This window comes from Pangasianodon hypophthalmus, chromosome 9 (genome assembly GCF_027358585.1).
Source record: "Pangasianodon hypophthalmus isolate fPanHyp1 chromosome 9, fPanHyp1.pri, whole genome shotgun sequence".
NCBI classification, from domain to species: domain Eukaryota; kingdom Metazoa; phylum Chordata; class Actinopteri; order Siluriformes; family Pangasiidae; genus Pangasianodon; species Pangasianodon hypophthalmus.
In genome coordinates this window covers 25160192-25173814 of record NC_069718.1, presented here as the reverse complement: position 1 = coordinate 25173814, position 13623 = coordinate 25160192, and the positions used below count along the sequence as shown (strand labels likewise).

Here is a 13623-nt window from a genome sequence, read left to right as displayed (position 1 = left end):
ACAGCACAGTCAATGTCTTGCCTACCTTGCCAACGCAACCTCTGACCTCAAAGCACATCTCTGCGGGACCTGTTACTCCTTTACAATTCATGCAGATTTAATGTTCAGCATATTTAGTTCATTAAAGAAACTATAAAGCCAGTGCAGTTATAGGTATATCAAATCAGATACTCTTCAATTATCCTAAACGTAACTCAGATGGTGCCACCCCTTAGTGTGCTCTTAGTGTTGGAAAACATCAGCAACACTTCTGGGATTTTTACCATGTGACTTACACTATAGATCTAATGCAAAGTATATTATTACACAAAGATTTTTTTTTAAAGTGCATTGCTGCATAAATTCATAAGCATTCACCTTTCCCAGGCGTAATACTTGGTAGAACCACTTTTGGCTGCAGATACAGCTGCAAGTCTTCTGGTATGTGTCTTTTTCAGCTTTGCCCATTTGGATCCTTTTGCCCATTCTTCTTTTGCAAAATTGGTCAATCTCTGTCAGATTGGACGTTTGGTAAACAGCAATTTTCAAGTCTTCCCACAGATTCTCAGCTGGATTAGGTCTGGGCTTTGTCTGAGCCATTCTAACATGTAAGCATTCTTGGTTTTGAACCACTCTAGTGTTGCTTTGGCAGGATGCTTAGAGTTGCTGTCCTTTTTCTTGTAGAATTGCCCTGTACTTCATTTCATCTCTCTTGCCCTCAACCCTGACCAGATTTCCAGTCCCTGCTGATGAAAAGCATCCCCACAACTTCATGCTACCTCCACCATGCTTTACTATGGGGATAGTGTTTTCAGGGTAATGAGCATTATTGGGTTTCCACCAAATGTAGCACTTTGTGCAGAGGCCAGAATGTTACATTTTTGTCTCTTCGGACCAGAGAACTTTAATCCTGGGTTTGGCTTATTCTGTCAGATTTTAATAATGGATTTTAACAATGCTTTGCAGGATGTTCAGAGTTTGTAATATTTTTATAACCAAACCCTGATTGATACTTTTCCAGAACTTTGTCCTGGAGTTGTTTTGATAGCTCCTTGGTCTTCATGAAAATTGTTATATAGGTATGTTCTCTAACAAACAGGTGTATTTATATTGTGATCACATGACACTTAAGTTGCACACAGGCCAACTCCCCTTACCCCCTTGAAAATTATAGATTATTGTGAGTAATTTCATGACATACAATCCCACTTAATTCAACTTTAGTTCCAGGTTGTAACAATTTTAAAAAATGTAGAAAAGTTCAAGCGTTATGAATACTTATGCAAGGCACTTATGAATGATCTTTATTCACAATAACTCATGTTGAATAATGACGTGCAGGAAGCTAGGCCCGTTATATATTTGAGCTATGTGTTTAAATCATGTAAGGGTCAGATGAAAAAGAGCAAATGCAGCTTTTCCTAACACCAGCTAGCACTAAAATGTATGTGTGTATTTCAGGAAAGAGAGGGACAGAATATATGTGTTTTCTCCTCTTTAATCAGTCCTTCCACATCTGTCTCCACTCTTTCAGCCAGCAGAAATAGAGCGGGCAGTGAGCACTGGCAGGCAGGTCTGTCATTTAGATCATATAAATACCAGCAGGGCAAGGAGTGGTCAGCAGTTGAACCCAACAAGGCAGGGCAGCCCACAGCACATACGCACCACAGTATTACAGAGCAGACACCAAACCTGCATACAGACACCACACCACCATGTTCATCTCTCAGAGAAATGAAGATGGAACTGCATTACCCTGTGCTTTTACATCATATAAAAAAAACCCACTATCCACATATTGCATGACTGGGGTCCAAATCTGCCATGTGCTTAGCGAAAAGTAATATTAAGCATTTCTGAACTACTAGTAGCAATCATAAGCCCTGTGCTGGAGGTCTGATATTCTTTCTGTGGTTTTACACACACACACACACACACACAAACACACACAAGGCCCCACAAGGGACTAGACTCTGTGGGTCTCATCACACACATTTGAGTTTCTCACTATAACATATTATTCAGGTTTACTCAAAACAGTGACAAGATAAAAGTTATTCATGACGTTAAATAGTTTATTGCAGAAATGTCACATTAAGTTCAAATAAAGAGTGATTAAAAAAAACATATTGGATATTTCTCATTTACCATTCAAGAATCTGAAAACAAATTCTATAATAATAATAAAAACAATAATACAATATCTCACTAGTAAGAAGATTAAAAAAAAAGTTTATGAGGCACAGAGGCTGATAAGTCCATTGAGAGCTATTGTTCATTGTTGTTGTTTTTTTTTGCCAGTTGTTTCCTTCGCTGTCTACCTGCCAAAGAGCTTCATGAAATTCTGGAAGCCGTCTTCTCCAAAGAAGTCGAAGCTTCCCTGCATGCTGCCCAGGTGGACGAGAAGGAGTCCGAGAAGCCCGAGGAAAAGCAGCGGCACCAACAGGTTCCAGCCGGATGCCAGGATATTGTACCATTTAGCCTTGTCCGAGCACTCCTGAGCAGCACGCATGTCTCCCAGGGTCTTCTGGTCTCGTGCCTGTGGGTGGTGAGGAGCACACACGCACACACACACAAACACACACACAAACACACACACACACACACATACACACAACATATGTAATACAGACACAAATTCATGATATGGTCTTGTTCTCTGGTTTGCCCTTTGCAGAATGAAGCCTTGTCCAGCCAAAACAAAAAGAGAAATAAACACAGTGACAGAGATCTAGACAGACAGAGAGACAGAGAGAGAGAGAGAGAGAGAGAGAGAGAGAGAGAGAGAGAATGGCTATGCTATTAGCTACCTACTAATTACACACCATTTATAAACATGAGTGTCTCTAATTTCAGAATAACAGAGGAAATGTGCCAGGCTACTGCCTCCTTTCTCTGTCTCTCTCTCTCTCTCACACACACACACACACACACACATTCTTTTGCAGATGCTATTCTTGCTCTGGCCTCAGTCCAAAAGTGTTCACCACTGTCTTTAAATCAGAGAACAACACACTTCTCTCAGCTGACCGGACACCTAATTAAGAGAAAAAAAATACACCACACAAATTCCCAACTTTCAAAAGTTTACAGCAGTGACATACTAAATAAAAGCAGTTATTCTGATATTGTTTGCATTCTCACTTTTCTTAAACTGCATTTCTGAAAAGCCGAGTGAAATGGAGACGGAAAGAAAGGCAAAAATTAAGACAACTAGAGACTCTTTCTCACCTTGATGGAATAAATGAGGGCCATGAAGCCGAGGCAGCAGAAGTTGACGTACAAGGTGTTGCAGAGGGACCAGACCAGATAGTCATTGAGAGGTTTTTTCGTCGCAGGGCCCATGTTCACCACAGTGGAGCCGAGCGGCTTGCGTGAGGACTTACAGTTTGTAAGTGGAGTGCAGTCAGATGAATAGCTGTACGTAGCGTTGTCCATCCTGCTGCTGGCCTGTGAGGAACTGATGCTGCTGTAGCGCTGATTCCACTGAGGCCCTGGAACCTGTGATGCTAACTTATATTCTCACCATGGAGGGGTGGTGACTTAACTTGTGTATGTGTGTGTGTGTGTGTGTGTGTGTGTGTGTGTGTGAGAGAGAGAGAGAGAGAGAGAGAGAGGTCTGTTATTATGTCTGATGGATACTAGGCAAGATCAACCTCCATAACCTCCCTCTGTACTGTGGCTACACACATACACAGCTGCATACATCTATTATTTCTCCTGTTTTATTTATCAGTATTATCTCTGACCTCTTACAACTTCTCTTGAAGTTTAATTAAAAAAGAAGCACAAACCATTTGATTACTGAAGAAACTTATGCACAAAAAGTGTAAAAGTAAAATAATCTTTATGAACATCCGTCCATCTTCTGTAGTGCTTATGCTACACAGGGTTGCGGGGAGCCTGGTGTCTATCCCAGGGGACTTGGGGCACAGGGTGCCAGCTCATTGCAGGGCACAATCAAACACACTCTGGACAATCTGGAAATGCCAATGAGCCTAAAACACATGTCTTTGGACTGGGGGAGGAAACCCCCAAGGCTTGGGGAGAACATACAAGCTCCAAGCACAGAGGGATTTGAACCCCCAACCCTGGAGGCGGAAGGCAACTGTGCTAACCACTAAGCCACTGTGCACCCACATAATGAACAATAGAATTAAAACATAGTCTTCCTTTAGGACGTAAGGAAAGTTGCCACTGCCCCCTAATGGACAAACTGCACTTTTTCACCTTTTCATGCTTGTCTCTAAACAGCTGGGGTCTGAAGGGGGACCACTAGAGGGCCAGTGCTGAACAAATATTATTTGGGTGTTTGATCATTCTTAGCACAGCAGTGACACTGACATTGCAGTGCCCTGGTACTACTGGTACTAGGTTTATCAAGCACTAGAGTGTTCTTGGGGTTTTTAAAGACCTGCTAGTTTGAGAATCCAACCAAAAATATCTGGCTAAGAGCATTTTTCCTGACATAAACTGACCAGTGATAAAGAGCTAAAGGAGGATTAACAAAAAGCTGATCACAACACTCATTACTGCTTTGTTAGTGTCACTGCTGTGCTGGAAATGATCCATCACTCGAAAAATATCTCATAGCAGCTGTCCCATTGTGGTCCGTTTCCGCTGACGGATGGTGTGTGTGTGTGTGTGTGTGTGTGTGTATATATATATATATATATATATATATATATATATATATATACACACACACACAAAGTGCCCATATGGTAGTATATGGTAATAAGTGCTAGAAGAACAACCCCAAAGTTGCTTATTTTCCTATAACATCATGCCACAAAATGTGTTATTCCTTACTATACAGCTTTCCGAATTTTAAAATATGTCCTAATTTTTTTTCCAATTATTGTTCACGTAATATTGTGGAAGATCCACTAAACAAGTTGGTTTTCACTTACATTATAGCAGCTATAAATAACCACCTCCTTTTCCCTCTCTTTTGATGTTTATAAAACAGAAATTGCAGCTTGTCCTATTACAGAAAAACCACAACTTACAAACCTGTCTGTTCTAAGGAGGTTTTTTTTTTTTTTTTTGCAGCAAGAAACAACTTTACCTCTAACTGTTACAAAGTACTGACTGGTTTCTGTATGCACACCCTGGGCCACCTAAACCTGATTCAAAAGAAGGAGTTGGGAAAGGTCCTGGGAGGTATATAAGCTGAGATGTATTCATAGTCATGTGCTCACATCCATGGTGCCACTCATGATGACACACTTCCTGGTACGTTGCCTGACTGAGACCAGGTGGGAGTGAGCGACACAATGGCAGGACAGGCAGATGGCTTTGTAGGATGTACTCCTTCACTCTCTCCTCACTTCAATATTATGAATAATATTGATAAACTAGACAGACTGAGCCAGGTCACTGAAACAGGAGAAACTGACTGGACACCTGGGGTAGATAAAACACTACACTGGTTAATAGCTCATTTCTAATCTGGCCACCAGGGGTCAAATCCAGCCACCTCTTTCTCTTATTGAGATTCCCTTCAATAGAATTGGTTTGGATCTTGTGGAATGGGGCCAATTTTGATGGTGTAGACAAGTGAAAATTCACAGAGTGATTGGAGGTTGCTGACAGCTGGGCTTTGACCTATGGAAGCATTTTATAGCTAATGTTAGCTACATTTATCTTCTCGAACTGCTTTGGCAGTATTAACAGTGAGTCTGTGGGTGTTGGTTTACCAAGCATGTTTTAATTCCATCATTTTAACTCCACAAATTAGCCTTGCTTTTTCATGTTTAGCTGGATATAGCCAACTTAAGTGATGTTAGATGAGGTTATGTAAAGCTAGCTAGCTAGAAAAAGTGGTTCTATGAACACTGGATAACTGCCAGGGGTAGAATTTTAACACCTGAATATCTTGTGCACGTGTGCACAATGCGCACACATGCCAAAATCTTACCACAAAGTCATGTGGTAACCATATGACGCAGTCACACATATAGCATGGAAGCAGGAAGTAGCATTGGCTCTAGGACTACAGTATGCTGAGGACTCATCTAAAGGGCACAGGTTCTTGCTTACCTAGCTTCAGTTCTAACATCACTGCTATCAGTTGAGACAAATCTAACACTAGATCATCCACATGCTTTGAAAGAGACTCTGAACTCTTTCTCAGCTTTTTATTCTACTTATCAGTCTTCATTGTCCATGAATGTTTACAGCTTGCAGACTTTTTAGGCTGTGGTACTTGCATCAGATTCCACTCAGTGTCTGCCAATCAAGCATGCCATGATGGCATTAGCATCGCTGCACATTTCATAGCCTTTGCAAGCTCATTGGTATGATGATGGAGAGCCACTTGACCACACCAGTGGCAGATATCACAGTCCCATGACAGCAGGTGATGTGAGAAAATCTCAGGGACACCTCATTAGGTGATACGTTATGTGAAAAATCTAGTTAACACAGGTACTACCATTGTCTTGGTGTCCTTTTCTTTGAAGGCTGGTGATGAAGTTTGGTGTATCGGTTTGAAGCCCTACCCAACAGCTCTGACTGCACTATATATGCACTGCAGAGTCTCAGATGTCAAGTTCACAGGTCCATTATTAAATATTCCTACAGAAAAAAATTCTTCATATATAGTGTTTTGACACTACATCACATCTATTTTCATATGCAATTGTCAGATTTTTCAGATGTTTTGAAAATGAGTAGATAAAAGTATAGGAGCTAAGCAGAAAGTGCAATTTTCTGTGTCTCAAATGACACAGGGCCATTATTCAATATTTATACAGTAAATTTTTTTCATTGTATTTACACAGTACATTAAACATTTATATATGTAATTGTCATGTTTTGAACTGCCATATGAAATAGTTCACTGAATTGTATATAGTCATGAGAAAAAGAAAGTACACCATCCTTCAATTCTATGTTTTTATTTATCAGGTCCTAAATACCAATTGGTCCTCACCAACCTCTATAAACATACAAATAACCTCAGGTGACAACAAATGAACATAACAGATTTTAATATGTGGTCTTTTTTCCCAAAAGATAAACCGACATTTAGAAACCAGGTGCAAAAAAAATAAGTACACCCTTCCTACTCCCATAATCATTAAGAGAGTGATTAGCAGCCAGGTGTTACTAGGAAATGCACAAGATTAGTTAATCATCAAGAAGTGTGACTATCTCTATAAAAGCAGACCTTTGGCCAGTTTGGTGTTCTGGAGCACTCAGGTGTGTGTCTACATCAAGAAGAAAGGACATCAGCTATGACCTCAGAGTAGCAAATGTTGCTGCTCATCAATCTGGGAAGGGTTATAAGGCCATCTCCTAACAATTTGAAATTCACCATTCTACAGTGAGAACAATTGTTTACAAATGGAGACCCTTCAAGACAGTTTCCAATCTTCTCAGGACTGAATTTGGCATCCCAGCAAATTCAGTCCAAGATCAGACCATTTGATGCTCAGAGAGATAAAGAATAACCCAAGAGCTACATCATGTTACCTACAGGCCTCAGTAAGCACATTAAATGTTTATGTGAAGATGTTTTGTCATCATGCACAGTGCCATGTTTTGTGAAAACCAAACACAGTGTATCGCCACAAATACCTCATACCAGTTGTCAAGCATGGTGGAGGAGGGTCGAACATTTCAGTAAGTTTTGCAGCCACAGGACCTGGGAAACTTGCAGTCACTGAGACAACAATGAACACCACTTTATACCAGAATATTCTTAAGACAAATGTGAGGCCATCTGTCCAGCAGCTGAAGCTGGGCCAGGATTGGGTCATGCAACAGGACAATGACCCCAATCACACCAGCAAATCAACATCTGAATGATTAGAAAAGAAAAAAAATCAAGGTATTGGAATGACCAAGTCAAAGTTCTCATTTTCAGACCAATGATTTTTTTGTTAAGACCATTAAAAGCTTAATATTTGCCATTTTGGGCTTGGCCTATTTTTTTGCCCAAGAGTGTAGAGACAGAGCTACATCATGTGGGTAAAAGAGAGAAAGAGGGAGAAAGTGTGTGGGTGTGTGTATGTTTGTACTGAGGGTTTTTGCATGCATGTGGTTATACATGTTGTGCTGAGCACACGGAACTTTATTATCATGTGACATAACGCAAATCCTCTTAGGTGAAACAGGAAAATAACAGATAAGAAAAATATGGTGGGGAGTTCAAAGATTCCACACATGGTGGATGGTCAGAGATAGTATCTACAGGGTGTTCCGAAAGTCTCCATACATAGGGGAAATACCACTTCCTTGCAAAATGTTTTACCCTATGTTCACACTAGGGAGTGACAAGTTGCTTATATTGCTTGTAGTTTGTCTCTTGGGACACGTATCAACTGTTGCTAATATCACTTGTGGGTGTGTACTGTTCAGCATATAATTTATTTTGGTTCTAATGAGAAATGCTAGTAGCCAATCTTTAGAAGATAATGAAATCGAATCCCTACGATGCCAGAGCTGGGAGCCAAACAGAATTGATAGGAGAGAGCTGGCTGGGGTAGGAATTGTCAGGTGACCAAATTAGGAAAAAAAATGTGTTTGTTTGATTTACATTTTAGATGCAAGGCTTCATACTAGCTTAGTTAGCAGGTTAACAAATCAAGGTAATGTACACACACCAGAGGCACCAACATTACATAAAAGTACAGGAAGTGGAAATACCTTGATTTTAGTCAAAGTTATCTAGTATTTCCTATTATAAGATTACAATAAACCAAATAAAGAATATTAAACCTATTTCTAGCCTTTTATTCTAATTTCAAGCTTTAAAATAGTCTTGTTCTATTGGCAGATAATTTTGGTGATTGCAAGCAGTTTTTTTAGAATAAGAATAAAAATTTAGAATAAAATTTAAGCAATCTTATAACACAATATAATAGATACATTTGATTATATTCAAGATATTACCACTTGCTAAGATGAAATTTTTTGCAGTGAACAATCTCTGCCACTTCCTACCCAGCTTTGTTTTTCTTTGTAAAGTCTCTTTGACAGGATATGGTGAAACCACAGCTAAATCTACCTACCATGGTTTCACCTACCATGGAAAGCAAAAATAAACTTGTAAGAAAAATAGATGCCCTGTTGCTAAGTGAAATTATTCTTTGCAGACAGCTGATTCCATTGACCTTTTCTATGCAGCCTCTCTCAAAGATACAGTAAACAATGGCTCAGAAGCCCTCTTCATCCTTTACTGGTGAGATGTATTGGGTTACGTACATCCAGTTCACTGTAACAGATGGAAGCTCCCATCTGTGGATACATGCTACTTACAACTCAAACACACTGAATGTCGGATCTATTATTGTCTGTAAAAAACAATGAATTTGCCAAAAAAAAATTGGAGTGTGTTCTTGCACTGTGCCCAGCATAAGTCATTAAATTACCAACATTAATCAATGCTTTCATCAGTGTAAATGTTTTATTATTCATTTCACAAAAATAGAATTCACAAAGTATTTTGTGTTCCTCAGATCAACTTCAACAGCACATCATTCTTCTGAGAGATAATGTTGCTTATGTCATTTTTTAAAAAGAACAAATCACATGAGACAGGGTTTTTATTTATAGTATCCTCTGTAATATGTATGAGTGTGACTCCTCATTTCGGCAATCTGCACAACCATCAGCACGATCATGATGATGAAGAGGATAACGATAAGTGCCAGCGCAAAGCCATTGAAACATTGCGCCGTGGAACCGTACGACCTTGCTCCATTCATGTCCCCCACCATTTTCCGGTCTCTGGACTGAAACACACACAAGAAGGAAAATGAAAAAAAACCACACAATTTCACCACTGCATTCCATTAGTTTTCTACTTGCACAATGCCAAAATTGCATTCAATCTAATTTAATGTAAAAAAAAACAGGTCTAGGTGCTCTATACTGTACTCAGACACTTATACTGTATATTATACAGTCTATGCTTACGGAGGCCAACTGACATAACTGTCAACTGATAATCATTTATAAAGTGGAAATTAGGTGTTACAACCAAAACTTTGGGTTTCCAATAGAGAATGCTTCTGTCTTACAGAATCTTTATTTTTAGAGCAAATATTTAAATATTTTAAATTTAAAAATGAAAAAAAAAAATTAATATTCAAATAACAACAAACATAATATTCCACAAAAGCAGTTCATGAATATTTTTTTGAATAGATGAACAAACAAGTTAATTACTCCTATGCTTGTCCTTCCAGGTGTGAATAAAAGTGAAGGCTTGATAACCCATTAAAAAAGGTTTTTTGTTTTGTTTTGTTTTTTAAATGAGCACAGTTTCACATTTTTTCCCCAAGTAGTGTTCACTCTGATCACCTTCTAAATTTCCCAGTCATTTTTGACTCACCTTGATGGAGTAATAAAAGGCAATCAGGCCCAGGCAGCATGGGTTTCCATAGATGATGCTGGCAATGGACCACACTATATAATCAGGCGGATGCTCTGGCATTGCCACCACCACTGTCCCTGCTCCTCTTCCATCACCCGGTAGAGCATTCAGTGGAACCATTGTGCTCTGCATCCTGCTCAGTGTTATGCCTCTCTGCGCTTCTCGAGAACCTCCACGCTTCAGATTCAACAGTTTATATATGAGGTTAGGGGGCAAGTCCTTATTTACATACTCTAACCACACTGTTTCAAGTAATATAGCCACTGGTAATTTTCAACTTTTTGATTTAACTTGCACAGATAAATTGCACTTCATTTTAAATTTAATTTGATTTTAATGAATTAGATAGGAGGCACAAATAAAACTTTAAACAAAGTTATGCATAGCAAATCATGATTTATTCAATTCAGTTGTTCACACCATTAGCAAGAGTAAGACTCTTGGAAAACAGATATGGGGCAAACAAAATAATTCAGGCATTCAGCAAAAGCACAAAAATTTTCAAATAGTTGTACTGTTTTTCAACACATAATGCTTAAAAATACAGCTGATAATAATTTACATTTAAAGTCATGAAATATTTGACTTCAGTAAGGCACAATTGCACTGTGGCTGTCACATCTTTCTGATCTTAATTCTGAAACTCTAAACTTTATACTCTAAAACTAAATCATTTCTTTATCCACATATCAAAGTGCTAAAAAAAAGAATTACATTGCTTAGCTGGTAGAATTGTGGTCAATACTGATACATTTTAAAATCTTCAAAACATTTTAAACTTTCAAAACATCAAAGGCTGATAACATGAAATTGCAAATTTATTTATTTTTTTTAATTATCAATCTGTCTCAACAGAAATGTGAACATTATTCATGACTAGGAAACACTAGGAAAAATGACTTGGAGACATAACATAATTCAAACATTTCTTCAGTATCCAGTGCTGCTTAGTGTTAGTGATGAGTAGTATTTTATAGACTCAGTATGCTGTGTAGCAATGAGTTTGTACATCTGTCCACTTATACACATTAGGCATCTGTCATGTCAGTGGTGGTAACAGTGTTGCTTTCCAGATCTCGTAACACAGCGTGGCCTACGAACACGGCCGCCGACGACTAAAACCAGTTAACCAATTAACTAAGTGAAATTGCAAAATAAAATGCTTCCCTATTACTGATGTATACCCAGTGATGTACAGTTGCAATTTCCTTGGATTATTGTAAAACATTAATAAATGACAACAAGAGACTGACACACTGTACACCCTTGGGCAAAAAAATCGTCCAAGCCTAAAATGGCAAATATGAAGCTTTTAATGGTCTTAACAACAAATCATTGGTGAGAAAATGAGCAGGAATGAAACAGATGCACTCCTGAGAGCTCCTGTGCCTCCATTTGCTGGTTTCCTTTTGCTGCAGTGAACTGTTTGTTTGGGGAAAAGCTAGAAACAGGGAAATTCACTTATATAGTCTTCTTGTATGCAAAGGCAAAATCATAATAATAATTAAATGTTTGATGTAATATTCAAACTAACACATCTGGGTGTACAACATTTTCCAAAAATATCTTCTGGGATGTTTTTTTTTTTCTTAAAAGATTATTTGGTTATCTGCTACACCTGATGCAGCCACAAGGGCCACAAGGCTTAAACATTTAAAGAAATAAAAGAGAAAAGCTCCTTTACCTATTTGTTTGATTCTTGCTAATTTCCTGACCAGTGATTTGTTGTTAAGACCATTAAAAGCTTAATATTTTGCCATTTTAGGCTTGGCCCGTTTTCTTTGGCCAGGAGTGTGCAGATAATTTCGTCGGACCTATAGGATGGTGGTCCATAACTCATTGCACTACGCCCATCCTTCTTCCATCCATCAGGAGCAAAGATCCCTCCTGGTCACCGTCACAAAGAACTTTCCCATTGTGTTGGGATTTCTCTGTATGCAGACTCATGATCCACAGATTTCCTGGTCTGGGGGAGAAATTATCCATTGGCCTCCACACTGCTTTGTCCAGTGTCTACATGCCCCTACCCTCCTTGCTGCGTCAGCTTCAGCTGAGAGCCCTGAAGCCAGCACTTGGGTGGAAATACTCCCAGAGTATCAGGAGCTCAAGGAAGTTTTCAGCAAAACCCAGGCTAGTGGCCTCCCTCCTCATTGGCCCTATGACTCTGCTATTGAGCTCATGGCCGGTGCTATGCCTCCTCGCAACCAAATCTACCTCATCTCAGCCAGAGAGACTCAGGTCATGGATGATTACCACAGAAGCCCTAAAACAAAGGTATATTCGTTCCTCCACCTCACCCGCATCTACTGAGTTCTTCTTTGTGGAAAATAAAGGAGGGGATCTCAGACCATGCATCGATTATTGCGAACTGAACCAAGTCTGGTCAGCGGTCAAGTACTGCTATGCTCTGCCCCTGGTCCCCACAGCCCTGGAACAACACAGAGAGGCAAAAATCTTTACCAAGCTCAACCTGCGCAGTGCCTGTAACCGTATCCGTATCCGTATCCATGAGAGCAATGAGTGGAAAACGGCCTTTTGCTCCTCTGGCCTCTTTGAGTATTGCATCATGCCATATGGACTTTCTTGCACTCCAGCAGTGTTCCAGTGCCTCATCAATGACATCATCTGAGACATGCTTAGCAAGGTCATCATCGCCTACATCAGTGATATTCTCAATTACTCCCCGTCCAAATAAGTTCAAGTAATCCATTTCAGAAAGGGAAAACAACTCTTCATCCAAGGGAAGAAATGTGAGTTTCACATCACCACGATCTCATTCCTCACCTATGTCTTCAATGAAGAAGGAGGTCTCATGGACCAGGACAAGGTCACCACCATCACTAATTGGCTGATCCCCACCTCCGTTAAGAAGCTACAGAGGTTCCTGGTGTTTGACAACTTTTATCACAGGTTCAACCATGGGTTCAGCTCCATTGCCACGCCCCTCACAGCCTTACTCAAGAAAGGAGCCAAGAAAGTACATTGGAATCCCTTGGCTGTCCAAGCATTCAAATGCCTCAAGGAAATGTTCACATTGGGCCCTACCTTGAAGCACCCAGATCCATCCATCCATAGTGGACCTGGATACTTCAGAGACTGCCATGGGGATGGTGCTGTCACAGAGATTTAGAAACTTAGAAACCTAAGCTATACCCAGTGGCTTTCTTTTCCAAAAAAATGTCCCCAGCTAAATGAAACTACGACATAGATAACAGAGAACTCCTTGCAGTGAAAGTAGCCTTGGAGGAGTGGTG

General features: G+C 39.7%; 2 protein-coding genes across 2 annotated transcripts; both read right to left on the bottom strand.

The window, feature by feature from the left end:
- Positions 1 to 2033: 2033 nt before the first annotated feature.
- On the bottom strand, positions 2034 to 3480 carry LOC113530080 (interferon-induced transmembrane protein 5). Its single transcript, XM_026919791.3, has 2 exons — positions 3211 to 3480; positions 2034 to 2518 (listed from the first exon to the last, which is right to left on the bottom strand). Exons 1-2 carry the CDS (start codon positions 3415 to 3417, stop codon positions 2297 to 2299), a joined length of 429 nt encoding a protein of 142 aa, XP_026775592.1. The 5' UTR covers positions 3418 to 3480; the 3' UTR covers positions 2034 to 2296.
- A 5895-nt stretch (positions 3481 to 9375) lies between these two features.
- Positions 9376 to 10542, bottom strand: LOC113530032 (interferon-induced transmembrane protein 3). Its single transcript, XM_026919707.3, has 2 exons — positions 10328 to 10542; positions 9376 to 9725 (listed from the first exon to the last, which is right to left on the bottom strand). The coding sequence occupies exons 1-2, from the start codon at positions 10499 to 10501 to the stop codon at positions 9537 to 9539; spliced, it is 363 nt and encodes a 120-aa protein (XP_026775508.1). The 5' UTR covers positions 10502 to 10542; the 3' UTR covers positions 9376 to 9536.
- Between the last annotated feature and the right edge of the window lie 3081 nt (positions 10543 to 13623).

Excerpts from the sequence above, each read along its gene's own strand:
- LOC113530080 (XM_026919791.3), bottom strand. The coding sequence starts at position 3,417 with ATGGACAACGCTACGTACAGCTATTCATCTGACTGCACTCCACTTACA. Across the intron at positions 2,519-3,210 it reads CCCTCATTTATTCCATCAAG|GCACGAGACCAGAAGACCCT; the intron begins GTGAGAAAGAGT and ends CACCACCCACAG.
- LOC113530032 (XM_026919707.3), bottom strand. The coding sequence starts at position 10,501 with ATGCAGAGCACAATGGTTCCACTGAATGCTCTACCGGGTGATGGAAGA. Across the intron at positions 9,726-10,327 it reads CCTTTTATTACTCCATCAAG|TCCAGAGACCGGAAAATGGT; the intron begins GTGAGTCAAAAA and ends TGTGTGTTTCAG.